General features: G+C 48.8%; 5 protein-coding genes across 5 annotated transcripts; 2 read left to right on the top strand and 3 right to left on the bottom strand.

Moving 5' to 3' along the window:
* Window positions 1-1,573: 1,573 nt before the first annotated feature.
* Window positions 1,574-2,377, bottom strand: FIESC28_07360 (uncharacterized protein; the record flags this gene model as incomplete). Its single annotated transcript, XM_031161500.1, has 2 exons — window positions 1,574-2,178; window positions 2,257-2,377. The coding sequence occupies 2 exons, from the start codon at window positions 2,375-2,377 to the stop codon at window positions 1,574-1,576; spliced, it is 726 nt and encodes a 241-aa protein (XP_031014405.1).
* Window positions 2,378-3,816: 1,439 nt separating this feature from the next.
* FIESC28_07359 (uncharacterized protein) lies at window positions 3,817-4,711 on the top strand (the record flags this gene model as incomplete). Its single annotated transcript, XM_031161499.1, has 2 exons — window positions 3,817-4,326; window positions 4,379-4,711. The coding sequence occupies 2 exons, from the start codon at window positions 3,817-3,819 to the stop codon at window positions 4,709-4,711; spliced, it is 843 nt and encodes a 280-aa protein (XP_031014404.1).
* Window positions 4,712-4,842: 131 nt separating this feature from the next.
* FIESC28_07358 (uncharacterized protein) lies at window positions 4,843-6,759 on the bottom strand (the record flags this gene model as incomplete). Its single annotated transcript, XM_031161498.1, has 4 exons — window positions 4,843-5,507; window positions 5,554-5,596; window positions 5,646-5,892; window positions 5,942-6,759. The coding sequence occupies 4 exons, from the start codon at window positions 6,757-6,759 to the stop codon at window positions 4,843-4,845; spliced, it is 1,773 nt and encodes a 590-aa protein (XP_031014403.1).
* Window positions 6,760-8,138: 1,379 nt separating this feature from the next.
* FIESC28_07357 (uncharacterized protein) lies at window positions 8,139-10,392 on the top strand (the record flags this gene model as incomplete). The annotated part of the gene is made up of 2 exons (XM_031161497.1): window positions 8,139-10,151; window positions 10,207-10,392. 2 exons carry the CDS (start codon window positions 8,139-8,141, stop codon window positions 10,390-10,392), a joined length of 2,199 nt encoding a protein of 732 aa, XP_031014402.1.
* Window positions 10,393-10,984: 592 nt separating this feature from the next.
* On the bottom strand, window positions 10,985-13,983 carry FIESC28_07356 (uncharacterized protein; the record flags this gene model as incomplete). The annotated part of the gene is made up of 3 exons (XM_031161496.1): window positions 10,985-11,938; window positions 11,995-13,745; window positions 13,884-13,983. The coding sequence occupies 3 exons, from the start codon at window positions 13,981-13,983 to the stop codon at window positions 10,985-10,987; spliced, it is 2,805 nt and encodes a 934-aa protein (XP_031014401.1).
* Between the last annotated feature and the right edge of the window lie 763 nt (window positions 13,984-14,746).

The following is a 14,746-nucleotide window of genomic DNA, read 5'->3' as shown; positions in this document are numbered from 1 at the left end:
GGGGTATAGAAGAGAGATAGAGAGAGATGCTGGATGCAGAAGAGGAGGAGAGGGAAAGGTCTTGTCTCTTGAGCATCAGAACACTCTCTTATATACCCAAGCTAGAGCATGGGTTGCCCGTCTATCCATCCCTCCTTCGCCCTCGGCTCTGCAACCTTCGTTCCACTCGTAGCTTAGGCGCACTCATGTCAGCTCCATGGTGAAACTGGACTGGACGACTGAATAGAGGGATATGCCTCAAAGATCGTGTATGTTTCTTCGGACCGTCACAGCCGTGGCCGGATCATCTGCCACAAAAGCTAGGGTGGGGTTGATAATGTTGCGAGAGCATGGTTATGGTTGGTGGTCGACGTACCTTCCGGAGTTGAATTGGTGGATTAAGGTAGGTAGACTATGGGCCATGGCGGCACCTGCCCAGGCTACCACCTGCATTCTGCTGACGGGATGTCTCCTTCCATTCTCTTAAAGGCAATTAACCCCAGCCAATGCCATTGCCCCATGGGGATTCGTTTCAGAATCATTCTAACTTGGGTAGGATCTAGGCTCTTTCGTTACTTTTGTACTGCGCCGCTCACCGTTTTTACCTCTTCTTCTTCACCTTTTTCTTCATTCCATTGTCACTTTTTACAAACTCACTGTTATTCAATTCACGACGGTCGAGCTGAGGAAATCACAAACTCTTTTCGCACTTTACTCTTTTAGTCGTACAGGGACCTCCCCGTGTTCGTCAGACGATTCCCGCTCATCTGTGCCTCCGCGAGCCTTCGGCCCGCCTCTCCGGCGCCACGACAGCCCGCTACCGCCAAAACTTCGGTACCTTCCGTCACTGTGGAAGCTGCCTATACGCAGCCCAGCCTGCAGCCCTCGCCTAGCTTCGCTTCGCCGGATGAATTAAACGAATGCACGCCTGCAGGAGTAACTCAATGATTCCCGAGATCTCACATTCTGCACGTGGTGTCTCGGCTTGAAGATCCAAGGGTCTCTGTACCGTTGTTGCGCCTACGCTCTGGGTTGCATTGTGTTTCGGATGCTGTAAGTCTGACTTCCACCAAGACCGGTTCCTGTCAAACGGCGCGGACTGTATTGCCCCGAAATTCCCGGCCTGTCATGGCTGCTAGGGCCGAAACACCATTCTTCAGGTGGGATTGTCGATCTCATGCCAGATTGCATCTTCTCATTCGTATCTGCCTTCTGTCAATCTCTGAATGTTCCATCGACTATAATCTATGAATCTTCGTATGGAACCCGTTGAGCGCCGTAAGCTACAAGAAAGATCAACAATACATCCATACAAAGATACCAGAGGTTCAAATTACCATTGCTGAGTACGTACAATTTGAGAAATTACTAACTTAACATGACTGGCGAGATTGCGCCAACAGTCTATAAAGAGCGACTTGGAAACTCAAAGTGCCTCGCCTATGCGCCTATCGACAAAAGAGGATCTTGCTGCCAGGATTTTAGCAAAAGTCCTCGTCGTTAACCCCCTTCCCCATGTATTTATCACCAGTCGCCAGCTTCCTCGAAATAACGACACTCCACTACTTGCCAAATCTCCTCGACGCTGCGTCTTTTAGTTTCCTCCGGCGGCCGCTTCTGATTCTTCCCTATCCTTCATCTTCCGCTTTCCGGGGACTGACATTTCCATATCGACATCTTCATGTGGAGGTCCGGCGGACTCGTCGCCGTTACCTGAATATTCAACGATCTCCCACTCCACCTTGACTCGGCCATCTTGCGATTGCTTGACGCCTTGGCTTCGGCGCATGTTTCCTAGACGTGTTCCTTCAACCATACCGTCAAACCAAGGAACTCCGTACGATTGGCGCAGTGCCGTGTTCCTGCCCACCACTTCTGATGGCTGTCGTACTAGATCATTGTTGTCTTCCTCTTCGGGAATCAAGCCCATGTCCTCAAGGTCACGCAGATCTTCCCTCAGCAAGCTTCCGAGCGTAAGGTTGATAAAGTCGGCTTCGGTATGTGGGTTTTCGGACCAGTACGACAAAGGCGTGCCACAATAACCGCAAAAGTGACGTTTCGAGTGTTGTTGGCTAGGGTGTGTGTAGACACGTCGGATTAAAGCATGTGTCTCGTCTGGAAAGAAAGAGTAGGTTGTGCTATGGTACCACGACAAGGGAACTCGGATGTAGGCTGCCAGGGGGGTTGCGAGAGAGGTCTCTGTAAGCTGTTGTCAGATCACATGCTCGGTACTCGAAAGCTTCCAGCCTGGAAATCTCGGGGTGGGTTTAGACCTACGATGAACAGAATCGGTGTTGAAGAGGACCTGTGCCTCGTTGATGCCGTTCTGCGGGACAGCAATGATATACCGGTTTCGGCCGCACTGGCAGCCGCCGCGCAATGGTCTGAGTGTGCTCATGGCTAAGGAAAAGAATTCAAATGGCGAAAGTAGACAATTTGTTGAAGAGGCTGGCTTATTGAGTAAGTGTATGTCGATCGGTCGGTCTGAGAGCGTGAAGATCGAGGAGGAGTATGAAAAGGTGAGGGAGGGAAAGAATTTAGGAGAGAAAAGAGGTGTAGTGACAGCTGTGGACTGACGGGACCGGAGGTAATGAAATTGTTTGGTGATCAGCAGTTGCGCCCACCTACTGGGCTCCTTCCCTGGCGTCTGGATCTCTCACGCTGAGGTAGCTTTGGTTATGATCCCAGGCAGGACCCAGCAGGTGGGCTGGCAGTGACGACATTCTTTCAGTGAGTTTCCGCTAGAGCTTAAGTTTCCACGATACTCTAGCGCTTCGTGGGGGCTTCTAGAATTATGTATGCCGCTAGCCGACGGACGAACCCCACCATGATAGAAGCTGAAGGCCCGGTCGATGGATCTACCCTAAGGTTCAAGGCAAACATCCCATGTTTTGCGAATGAAATATTGTATTCCTTCTCAATTAAAATCCTCTTTGATGATATATCTCGAGTTCGATGAATTGGATGATCCAGTATTATCTCTGGGCTATGCAGTCTTCTGTGCGCTGGCATGTTTTGATGTATTCGCTGGCTCGTCTGAGACTCTGTCACTTACAGAAAGTTCCAGCAACATTCACACCATGCATGCACAATCCCTGACTTTGCCTAGAGCTAGGTCTCCTTCCAATCAACTCTCGTCCTATGATCATGGAAGTCATGACCCTCCTACCAGATAATGTACCGAGCAAACATTCCTCGACTATCGCGGTATTGTTACCAGCCAGGTGGGTGTCAGAAGAATTGTCCTCTAAGCCTTAGGGTATAGAAATAAAGCAGCCTAAACCCCGGTCTAAGTTAGCATAAGGTGACCAAAATATTTCATCTCTTATGCTCTTAGCGGCCAATTCTTCTGACACCCTGACGCCAGCTTTATGAACTCAACGACAAAGGTTGCGTCAGGATAACCGTCCACTTCGTGCTGAAATTATACGAAGATCTTTGTTCATCTATTGCTGGGATTCGAGAATAGTAGCTTACGAGGTGCATTTTTCTCGATGTATCACTTGCTCCTGGGCAAAAAAGCCACCAGCGGAGATCCATAGGTACTATGTATACCTACCTAAGTACCTACGTACCTCCCTAGCCTTCTCATATACTTCTGAGTAGTATCTATAACTCGATTTATATATGCAAATTTGTGATATCTCATATCTTAAATCATCAGCCTGCCCTGAATGTCCGTGTATCATTGCTGCGGTTCTTTTTTGGTCAATCAGTACCTTGACCGAGGGTGGTGAATGAGATTCACTGGACTGAGATGAATCATCTTGTTTAGCGTATGCAAGCATCACCTCTCATCACCTCTCATCAACACCTCTCATCAACACAGTCTCCACCATGCCGACCGCCTACCGTATCCCTATACGAAATTCGACAGCTAGTATCCCCTGTATCGGATTTGGCAGTTACAAGATCCGCGGCCAAGCATGCGCAGATGCCGTTCTTGCAGCACTTTCAGCAGGATACACACACATCGACTCAGCTGCCCTGTACCGGAACGAAGTACGCGTTCGTGAAGCAATTGAACAATCCGGCGTGGCTCGCAAAGACCTATTTATTACCACAAAAGTAGGAAGCCCAAGAAGGAAGACGAGTCAGATCGAGGTGTATGAAGATGTTCTCGAAACAGTGGAGCGTATTGCTGGAAAGGATGGGTACGTTGACCTGTTACTGATGCATGTCCCTGGACCATCCCGAGAGTATAGACAGGGCTTATGGCACGCCATGGAGAGGGCGAAAAGAGAAGGAAGAGCAAAGAACATCGGCGTTAGTAATTTTCGAGTACGACATCTTGAGGAACTGCAAGAGTATGCTACGGAGTGGCCTCCAAGTGTAAACCAAATCGAGGTGAGTCGCAACATACTGATGTACTTGACGGTAGATCTGATGGTCGGCCTAGCTTCACCCTTGGTGTCATCAGAAAGAGGTCGTAGCATACTGTCAAGAAAGTGGCATCATTATCGAGGCATACAGCCCGCTTGCTACTGGTGCTCGACTGGATGATCCGGTAGTTGCGATCATCTCGAAAAAGCATGATAAATCACATGCTCAGGTACTCATCCGTTATTCACTACAAAAAGGCTGGGTGCCGCTACCCAAGAGCTCGAAGCCAGATCGGATATGCGAGAACATCAATGTCTTCGACTTTGTCCTGGATCAAGAAGACATGGATGCCCTGGATAAGTTGGATGAAGGGTCATCAGGTGCAATATTTAAGATGAATGTGAATTAAATTCCGAGAAATAGATCTCTTTGAAGAGAAGGCTCGGTCCGTTATAGAAACATGGTGACTCCATTTGGATTGCAACGCTGGATACAGGAAATCTCGAGAGATATATAACAGTGTCAATGTAGACACAGGACTCATGCCTTTGTCCTTCCACGCTTAGCCCACTCTCTAAGATCGTTCTTCTTGATCTTTCCCGTACTGGTCTTTGGCAACTCGTCCACGATCTCAACCTCTCTAGGGACCATAAATCTGCTGATATCACTCTGATGCCTGGCCCACGAAATGATTTCGTCTCCAGTCACACTCTTGCCCTCCTTGACGGTGACATAAACCTTGGGCCGCTCGCCCCAGTGAGAATCTGGCACGGCGACTGCACCAGCCTCGAGAATGTCGGGGTGCTGCGCTAACATGCTCTCAAGAGCAACAGATGAGATGTTCTCGCCACCAGAGATGATGATATCCTTGGCACGGTCTTGAATCTGAGCACTGCCATCTGGATGCCACACCGCAAGGTCACCAGAATGGAGAACGCCCCCGGCAAACAATTCTCGAGTAGCCGCAGGGTCTTTGTAATACTCCTTGGCGCAGATGTTACCCATGAAGACGATTTCACCGATTTCTTTGCCGTCTTTTGCGACATCAATAAGGACCCCCTGTGGCTGATCTTGCTTGATGACACGGATAGGTTGACTAGTAATGAATCCGTGACCTTGCCGAGACATTTTTGCGTATTTTTCTGTGGGAGGTAGGTGATCCCACTCCGGTAGAGTATAGCATTTGGTGATGGGACCGTATGTTTCTAACGGCTGTTAGTCGCATTCTTTGTAAAGCTGGAACAAGCTTACCTGTCATTCCGTATACGTGGACGGGGATGAGATTCAGTTTTGTCTAAACGTTGGTTAGAAATTTCCTTCTGGTAGTGTTCTATAGTACGCACCATTTGTTCAAAAAGATATCCTGTTGGTGGGCTGGCTGCTACAGTAACCTTGACTTCTTGTGGTAGCTTTTCGGCTTCCTTAGCTGCCACCAACAATGTGTTGACTGTTGGAGCAGCGTTGAAATGTGTGATGCCCTCCTCCTTCAGTAACTTCCAGATAAGAGGGTAATCAATCTTTCTCAAGCAGACATTCGTACCTCGTACCGCAACGACAGACCAGGGAAATGTCCACCCCACTGCATGAAACCTATAGACTGTCAGTTATCAAATATTCTCCGTGGTCTTCTAATACTGACATTGGTAGTGTCCACAAGTATTTGCATCGGCCAATATTCAAACCTGACTCAATAATATTGGCCATGGCAGCCAAGTAAGAACCTCGATGTGTGTAAACGACACCTTTAGGCTTTGATGTTGTCCCGGAAGTGAATGGAATAGCAAGCATATCATCCTCACTCCGTGCCTGAGCATGAAGACCTGCCCAACCGTGGTTTCCTTGGCTAATATCATGCTTCAAGCCCTCGAGAACAGCATCATCAAAGGGACCAGATAATTGGCCTTCAGTAGCATCCGTATCCTGATGAACAAGGTTAGCAACAGCCTTAAGACAAGCATGAACCTGCTCGCGAGGGAGAAAATCAACCATATCAATAATCAGAGGAACATTGTCATGTTTCTCCTTGTACGCATCAAGCAAGCCAACAAACTCATTGTCAACAATAATGCAGTCCACTTCAGCAAAGTCAAATATATAAGCAATGTCTTCTGGTTTCAGACGGTAGTTGGCCGGGACAATAGCAGCTCCCGCAGCGACAATGCCATAGATGGACTCGAGGAAAGCAGGTGTGTTGGGAGCAAGGATGCCTACGCGCCGATAGCCATGCTTAAGGAAATAGTAAGCCAGACCTCGGGCGCGGTCAGCGAACTCAGCATATGAGCGACGCAGTACAGCCCCGTTCACAGTGATATGAAATATGGCTTCAGCATCAGGCTCAATGGAAGCGGCGCGCTCAAGAAATGTTGTAGGTGATAGAGTGTGGAAGTTGACAGGCGCTGCTGGGTGAGGGCGGAGATGATTGAGGATAGAACGGAGACGAGAAGGAGGATCCGACATGTTGAGGTGCGTTGAGTTAGGGTGAGAGAGAGGAGATTAGAAGTATGTGACGATGGACGAATAGGTAGACAAGTTGAGATGAGATTGGATGACTTCAATTCAGTTCATACAGCATCTCCCTACCTAAGTAGCTATGTCTCGGTTCAGCCCGGCAAACACGGTTCCTGCTCGGTTTCTCCAACCGTTCAATTGCCCGGCCATTAGCAGTCAAAGACGATGATTACTCGAAGCAGTTTAGTCGAGTAACGAACCAATCAAGACTTTGGAGATTATAGATCCATGCTTGTTTATCGTCTTTAGTGTCTTTGTGAAGGCGGGGACCCCGCATAATTGGTTGTGGAGGAGAGCAGGGAATATCTTGAAGACGGGGAAAAGGATCAAATCGTAGCATATCCATTGGCTCATTGATTATTCCAGGTCATGTCAGTAGAGACCTGACCGCCTATAATTTAGGGAACAACCTTCGAACAGTTTACACAGCACATGCCTAGACCGCTGGAGCATGAAAGTGAATCAAGGGTTTGTGGGGTAGCTTCCAGTGGGGAATTGTTGAGTGTTGACAGGGTGTAAGTGAACCCAGGGCATAGAAGTTCAACTATGGACTGTGATAAGAGCCAGTGTCAAACACAGCTTCATAAACCTAATGAACTTTATCGCAGTTTAGATCAGACTCTACAACATGGAGGTATTAGCTACAGAAGCATCAATAAGCTCACAAGCAACAAGGGACCCTTGAATTATAGATATAGACTATAACTATGATCATCTTGGACACACGAGGTACGGAGCTGTACTATAGTATCGACACCTAGCAATCGACGGGAGGTTCGATCTGAGATGTGGCGTCATGTGGCTGATATATGGCTGTGCAGCCGTAAACGTAAGGTCTCCACTCCTCCCTGCAAGTGAAGTCAATCTAACTTGCCCACTACGTAACTCAAATGGGGGTCTTTCATATGATTCAATTTGGCTTATCGCTTCGTATCCATCAACTTTATCCTCACTTGCTATCCACTCTACTTCGCATTCGCTTCGTGATTGCAGTATTTTTTCTTATTTGTTCTTCTTTCTGCTAAGTCACCTGTTTCAAACTCTTCCTGTGTAGCACGTGCAAGAGGAGTCACTCGACTGTACGCTGTTACGTCTCAGACAGCTCGCATTGACGGCACTATTCTGAGACAAGCTGGCTGTTGCATCGCATCATCTACTTTTAGGTTCAGACAGTCTAAACCTTCCACTCGAGCTGCTGGTCCCGGCGGTATGTACTTCAACACCCCAGGCGACGAGAGCAACTGCTTTCTTACTTTCCGTCTTTCTACATCAATCCCACAACGTTCTGGAAGCTCATCGTGATCATACATAGCTCGAAACAAAGGCCCATGGCGTCCCAAAACCCCTCCGAGAGCTCCCCGGCTCGTCCATCCGCCACACGTACGGCCTCTCACACCCATACTGCCAAAACAACAACTTCCAGCAGCGGCGATCGCTTGGCAGTTCCCAGAAGAGCCCATACATTCGCAAATGCAACCCCATCTGTGGACGATAGCGCTACATCTCCCGATGCCTTCGAAACTGGTGAACATAGTGACTCCGACGATGGAATCGAGGTTACCAGAGCTTCCATCGAGCTCGATATCCTTCCCATCGAGCTCATCACGTTAACAGACAGGTACGCCGAGGAATGCCGCGCATCGCTTGAATCCCCGTTGCTGAACCCCTCTCCTATTCATAGCTTCATTGAGTCTCTGAATGCCAAAGTCCACCCCACCCCTCCCAGTATCGAGAAGCTGTCGCAAAAGTTCCAGGACTTTTACACCCAAGCTTCATCCAACATCAACACTCACATCAACGCCCTGGCTTCGAGGCAAAGCCGTGATGCATCCCCTACACCATCTGTTTCTTCTCTCTCATCCGCCGCCAGCCGATTGCGATCCAAAGCCAGTGCGCTCAGCATAACTAAGACGGAGCCTGAACAACAAATGATTACTGCAGAAGAGCTAGCGAACCGCAAGCGAAATAGAAAGGCCCTCGAAGCTAAGAGGTCGCTCCTCGAAGAGGCTGTTGAGCGCAGATTATGTGAAGGCATCTACGATAAGATTTACCGACACCGAAGCACCCAGGATGAGGCGCAGGACGATAAATTGCGCTCAAAGACAGCAGCCTTGGCCTTAGTTGGCATTGGACCCTCCGACCTGGGTATCGATTTGACAGGCGAAGCTGACGAGTCAGGCGAAAAGACTGGCCCAACAGAAGACGAGATCAAGGAGAAATTGGAACCCGCCAGGCGGGACATCATCATGATGACACAGAAACGATATCCTCTGGGCAAGCTTAACCACCTTAAAGCTGCCCATCGGAGCATTGTCGACACTCTTGCTCACTTCCATCCTTCTGCATCTGCTGATGAAATCATGCCTATGCTTATCTATACTCTCATTACACTTCCACCTGAGAACCTGCATGTCATAAGCGATGTTCATTTTATACAGTACTTCCGTTGGGAACCAAAACTTACGGGTGAGGCCGCATACTGTCTGACAAACCTCGAAGCTGCCATTAGCTTTCTACAGACCGTGGATCTTGCAACATTGCGAGCCGACGAACAGCTCTCTGGGCCGGCAAAGAGCACGAGTCCGAGGACCGAGACATTCCCTCCTGCATACCAACAAGGAGAAGCCTCTTCGTCGCCTAGTGGCCCCGAAGAAAGCAAGGTCAACGCCGAAGCAACTAAGATGTCTGCCCCTGATGTCAAAGCTTCACAGGTGTTGCGTAATCGCCGGCTAAGTGATCTTGTAAACGGGCCCGCGCAAGCATTCGGAGCCGCAAGCGATGCCGTCTTCAACACAGCTGACCAAAGCTTGAAGAACATATCCAACAGCTTGGAAGGCAGCTACAAATTCCTTATTGGAAAACTAAGGGAGCATCAGGATAGTCCCCGAGAATCTATCACTGTGCCGAGAACATTGGACGATGCCCGCAAGCTGGTCAGCACGCCATCGCCCGATGAGGAGGATACCAGCGGACTTGACAGGCTGCTTGTCCTGGATGATGCCGACCCACTGAAACGTCCAATTTCGCGGGAGGACAAAGTTCTGAGCCTTATCGGGGGTCGTCGCGAACGTAGTACGGATAGCACTCGAAGCGGTCGTAGCGCAAGTTCGTCGAAGAAAGTTTTGTTTGCCTCTGATGAACCGAAGGCAGCCAGCCAAAACCCTGGACAGAACCCAGCTGTTTTGGACCAGATGCGTAATTTGGGTAACTCGTTCAACCCCATGGCTCGGCTCCCTAGTATCAGCATGATCCGCGGATTTGGGCGTAATACACCCACAGCACCGCCAGTACCAGCAGCCAAAGAGACAGCCAAGCCTGCAGACGGTGGGGATCTAGGAACAGTAAGCTGATGACCACTGTCGGATGATACAATGTGCTTGATACTGACTTTTGTAGGCTTTCCCTGACATTGCTATAGCCCTCCCACCTAAAGAGATACCCAAGATTGCGCCGCCCAACAAGCGGTTCATGGAGATACAGACACCTGGTGAACTAAAACTTGGCGAAGTCCTTGACCTCTTACGAGACTACCGCCGCTTAGCCACTGTATTGAAGGATATCGGTGCTTTCGAGACAAAGTAAAGAGGATGCTTCAAATACACATAAATTAATCCATTAGAATTAATACATCAGGATACAACATCCGGGATAGCCGACATATGTACTTAATCGTGACGCAGTAGAATTGCGAATCTAACTAACATTACACACACACTAGACAAGCTGGAACGAACGGTAGGGCATTAATATCGGCTTACACCTAAGGCTATTTATTGCCTTCTATTGAAAGTGAACTACAGATCTATACCACTGTCCACAATGGAGGATATGAACTCAAGAACGAGAAAGAACCCGTTTACAGAACGATACCCTGCCATAACCATAACGCCACCATGAGTCCAGGAAACTGAGCTTGAGAGCTTGCAACCTTGGTAACATCGAAACCAACATGGAGCTTAAGCTTGCGCTCCAACAGTTCGATTCATATCTCCGTCTATGTTGTCATTATTTTGATGCTGAACGCCCAGAAACCTTTTTCAGAAAATTGATATCGCTTTTTCTTTGGAAATTATTGAGTTCGTGAATGTAGTATAACAGAACCAAAACGGCTCTTGTCAAAGGGCAGTGACGTATTGTGTGCAACGTGTGCCGGATATGTGAGATCGAAATAAACTCAGCTAGTTTCTGCTCGACGAGGGGTATATTGGTGGGATTCGATAGGCCGCAGGGGCGGAACCTCATCCTTTTCCTCGTCAAACACCGGCTCAGTGTTCGATCGTGCGAAGTCTCGCATGTTATTAGAATTATTTGAGGTCGCGCGCTTGTGACCGTGGATCTCGTCACTCGGGATAACAGGCCCAGGATAGAGGAACTGAGAAATGATTCGACTGTTTGCTCGCTCGCGGAAACGGTTCATACTTCCTCTTCGACCAGGGAATGTTGGACTTGTCGGAGGTTCCATGCCAGAAGTCGCTCCTAAGGATGCATTTGTGCGCGTGCGAATAAGAATTGGCTGATTTTCTTCGGCTTCTTTCTGGAAACGTGCTTCACTTGGCAGAAGCACAGCCCGATCCAGGCCATATGGCAAGCCACGATGTCGCCCACGAATTTGCATGGCAACAATGATCAGTTTGCCGACCACAGTAAACTGCGAGCAAAGAGATGCATTGACATTGGATACACCCATACTCAGGCCGACAGTTCCGTACGCGCTGATAACCTCGAAGAGAACGTCGAACAAGTTAAAGTCTTTTGCTTTGAGACTGCTGCCCTCGGTAATAGCGAGGAGAAAGAATCCCACGAAGACATACCATAAATCGAAGGAGAGTTGGCGCCGCAAATGAGTGCCGACGTAGTTGAGAGCACCGGCGTCTTCCTCGTCGTCTTCTTCCTTCTTGCTGCTGTACACTCCAAGGGACTTTTCTTCGTAGACGTTGGTTCGGCGGATGGAAATGGCAATGGGAAAGATGGAAATGTACATCATAATCATATACAGCACTGGAATAGCGGGGTGGAGGTCACCCAAACTGAAACAGGAGAATCCTGCAGTTCGAGTTGAAGCGGCTTGAAAGAGACCATCAGCGATGCGAGTATGGACCGGCAACTGAGCGACTGGGCCCGAATTCAGCTATGAAATGTTAGCCTGTGTGATAACCGGGAAGGGGAAATAGAAGAGCTGCGTACATCGAGTACAACGAAGAATAGCAAGTCGATAGCGTTCAAGGCGACAAGAATCCAAAACAACCACCAATTAGCACTAGAGGGAAAGAGAAGGGTAAAGCATCGACGTGGGTGGTCGAGAAGAAACCTCAGTTCCTCCCAGAGGCCGGTGTTCGTTGGTACAAGCTTCGACAATACCCAAATGACAAAACGCAGCATGACGGGAAAGCCAGTGTTTCCAATGATAATGAAAAACCACATGATCATCATGACATACTCCGAAGTATTGAAGGAATTCATGCTGTCCGGGGTCAAGGTCAGACCCAAGTCGTTGAAAGCCGAGTTAGCTGTCCAGAATCCCCACCAAGTTCTGGAAACGGCGTCGCCGTCAACAACACTACCATACTTTTCGTTGTGAAGAATGAAAGGTAGGAGGAAGGTTACGGCAATCAGCTGGAAGCCCCAAAAGTAGGAAAGTAATATAACGGCCAGAGTACGTAGTGACCGATATTCAATACCACCCAATTCCTCTCGTTGCTCAAGAGTCAGCCCCACGAAGTTAGAATTTCGACCCATAGTCGGGGTGTAACTGAGATAAGGCATATCCTTGGTGTGATCGCTCGTTAAAGCTGACTTGATGGTATCTATTGTGCGCGTTCGGAAAGCACGATTCATTGTACTGTCCCCGTCGTCCTCGTGTGTCTCCTTTTGGCCACGGTTGAACATACGAGGCTTTCGCATTCTAAGAGCATCAAGAGTGCCGCCAACAGCTCTGGCATCGTCAGTCAGTTCGTGCTTTATAGGACGCTTGGGCTCCGCGATGACGATCGTTGGCCTACGTCCAGCCGGCCTTCTGGAGTCAATGGTCGCATGATCCGGTCTTGATTCTACCGTTCTCGTCATGGCAATGGTGTTGTTATCATCATCCCCATCATCATCTTCCAGCCGTCGCGGTCCCATTCCTCTCTCAGTTTCTCGTGGGCCTGGAATTCTCAACACTTCGTTGTCTTGGTTTCGCTGGCGTTCCAAGATGGCAATGTGCTCTGCATGGGTCCTTCGTTGAGGAAACTTGGTCAAATCGTCATCAACGCCGTCACTTCTCTTAACTGTCTCGGCGAATTTGATCCCAGATGGTGTATTCTGTGTTTTGCCAGTTTCCTCTCTCCACCCATCCCGGCCATCATGATGAGCCTGATCAGGCTTTTCGAGTGGACTCAGCTCTATGCTATTGGACCGTCCAGCTGAAACCGTGTCACTCTCATCGCTGCTCGCAGGCGGTGGTCTACGCGGTTGATGGTCGTTGTCGTCATCGTCGTCGACAATCGCTTGAGATTGATAGGCCTCGCTTCCGTCTAATAAGATACCGTCGTTGGTGATACGTGGTCGTCGGCCCTGGTCAGGAACAATGGTGATATGTCGACCATTGACTCCTTCTTCGTTCTGTCGGTCCAAGTTTCGCGGACGAGTCTTTGCTTTGGAAATAGTAGCACGGCGCTGTCGGGCATCTGTTACCCAGCCCTGAAACCTCTTTTCGAACCAATAAAGACGTAGGAAGACAACCGAAGTGTGTAAAGTAATGGGGTTCGATGTTATGGTGAAGAAGTAAACAACCACCTGCTGAAAGGTATTGAGAAGATTGACGTCAATGGGATTAAGGCCAGCCTGCGTATTGGCTCCACTTGCGAACATGAGGCAATCGACATAGGACGTTTGACCACGACCAGAACCGTAAATAATGACCGAAGCCAACAAGGTTGCGCCAATAATCCATGTATCTATGAACAGCAGTTAGATTGAAACTTGTCATTGAAGGTTGATGCTGTAAAAAGCAAAAAGTACACATCTGCGTGGGGGTTGAACCTAGGAGGTAGTATGGGGGGTAACATGAGACGAATGCATGCGACTTGACTTACAGTGGATGGAAATAAAGTTGAAATGGGGTTTCTTGGAGACGAAGGGCGGCTTCACAGCTTTAAGCCGCGCCCATATAGAGGCGCGCGCTTCGGCTACCATATCTTCGAGATAGAGGGAAGACGGCTGGAATCTTTTGTAACTATAATGAAGATGAAAAGAATAAAGCAGGGGCAGCGAGGGCCTCGCAGCTATTTGGGTTGGTGTTAGTCGCCAAGCTTGATGCAGACTAGACCATGACCATGGTTACTGTAATGGCTATGGCGTAACTTAAGGCGGAGACTGAAGAACGAACTGCGGGTAGACGATTTTGCTGCGCCTAGAACAGGGTTTTCATTCGGAGGGAGTGCGGGTACAGGAAGTTTGAACGTCGAAGGAACAGGAATGGACCGACGACTGGCGACCGATGGGGTGCGAAGTGAGTCTCTGGGGCACTTCTAGTGGCCAACCTAACTGAATACTGCAGTTGTAATGGGTGGCGGACGATAAAAAAGGGCGCAAGCTATTATACCCGCCAGTACTTTGCTGTAACGTAGGTAGTCAAAATGCTTGACTAACTGAAAAGCGTTCTAATTGAAGACAAAGGTTGATTGATCTGCGAGTAAAGGAGCATGTTGAAAGGTTGAAAGCGTCTCAATTGAAAGTGGTGTTTAAGCAACAGAAGATAAAGAGGTAGAGAGACGGGGACAGAGCTGAAGGAGGACACTTGGATATAGATAATGGCTGAACAGCAAAACAAAGTGGTAACAGAGAAATTTTCTATAGGCAGATAAGGTGCCCGAGGCAAGTACTAGAGGTAAGTACCGTAGTGTAAGCGGTACCTAGAGTTACGGAAAGAGGCAGGGTAATTATCGAAAACCATGGA

Source organism: Fusarium coffeatum (genome assembly GCF_003316985.1).
Source record: "Fusarium coffeatum strain FIESC_28 chromosome Unknown BRIP53273_contig_162, whole genome shotgun sequence".
Taxonomy (NCBI): Eukaryota; Fungi; Ascomycota; class Sordariomycetes; order Hypocreales; family Nectriaceae; genus Fusarium; species Fusarium coffeatum.
This window is presented reverse-complemented; position numbering and strand designations above follow the sequence as displayed.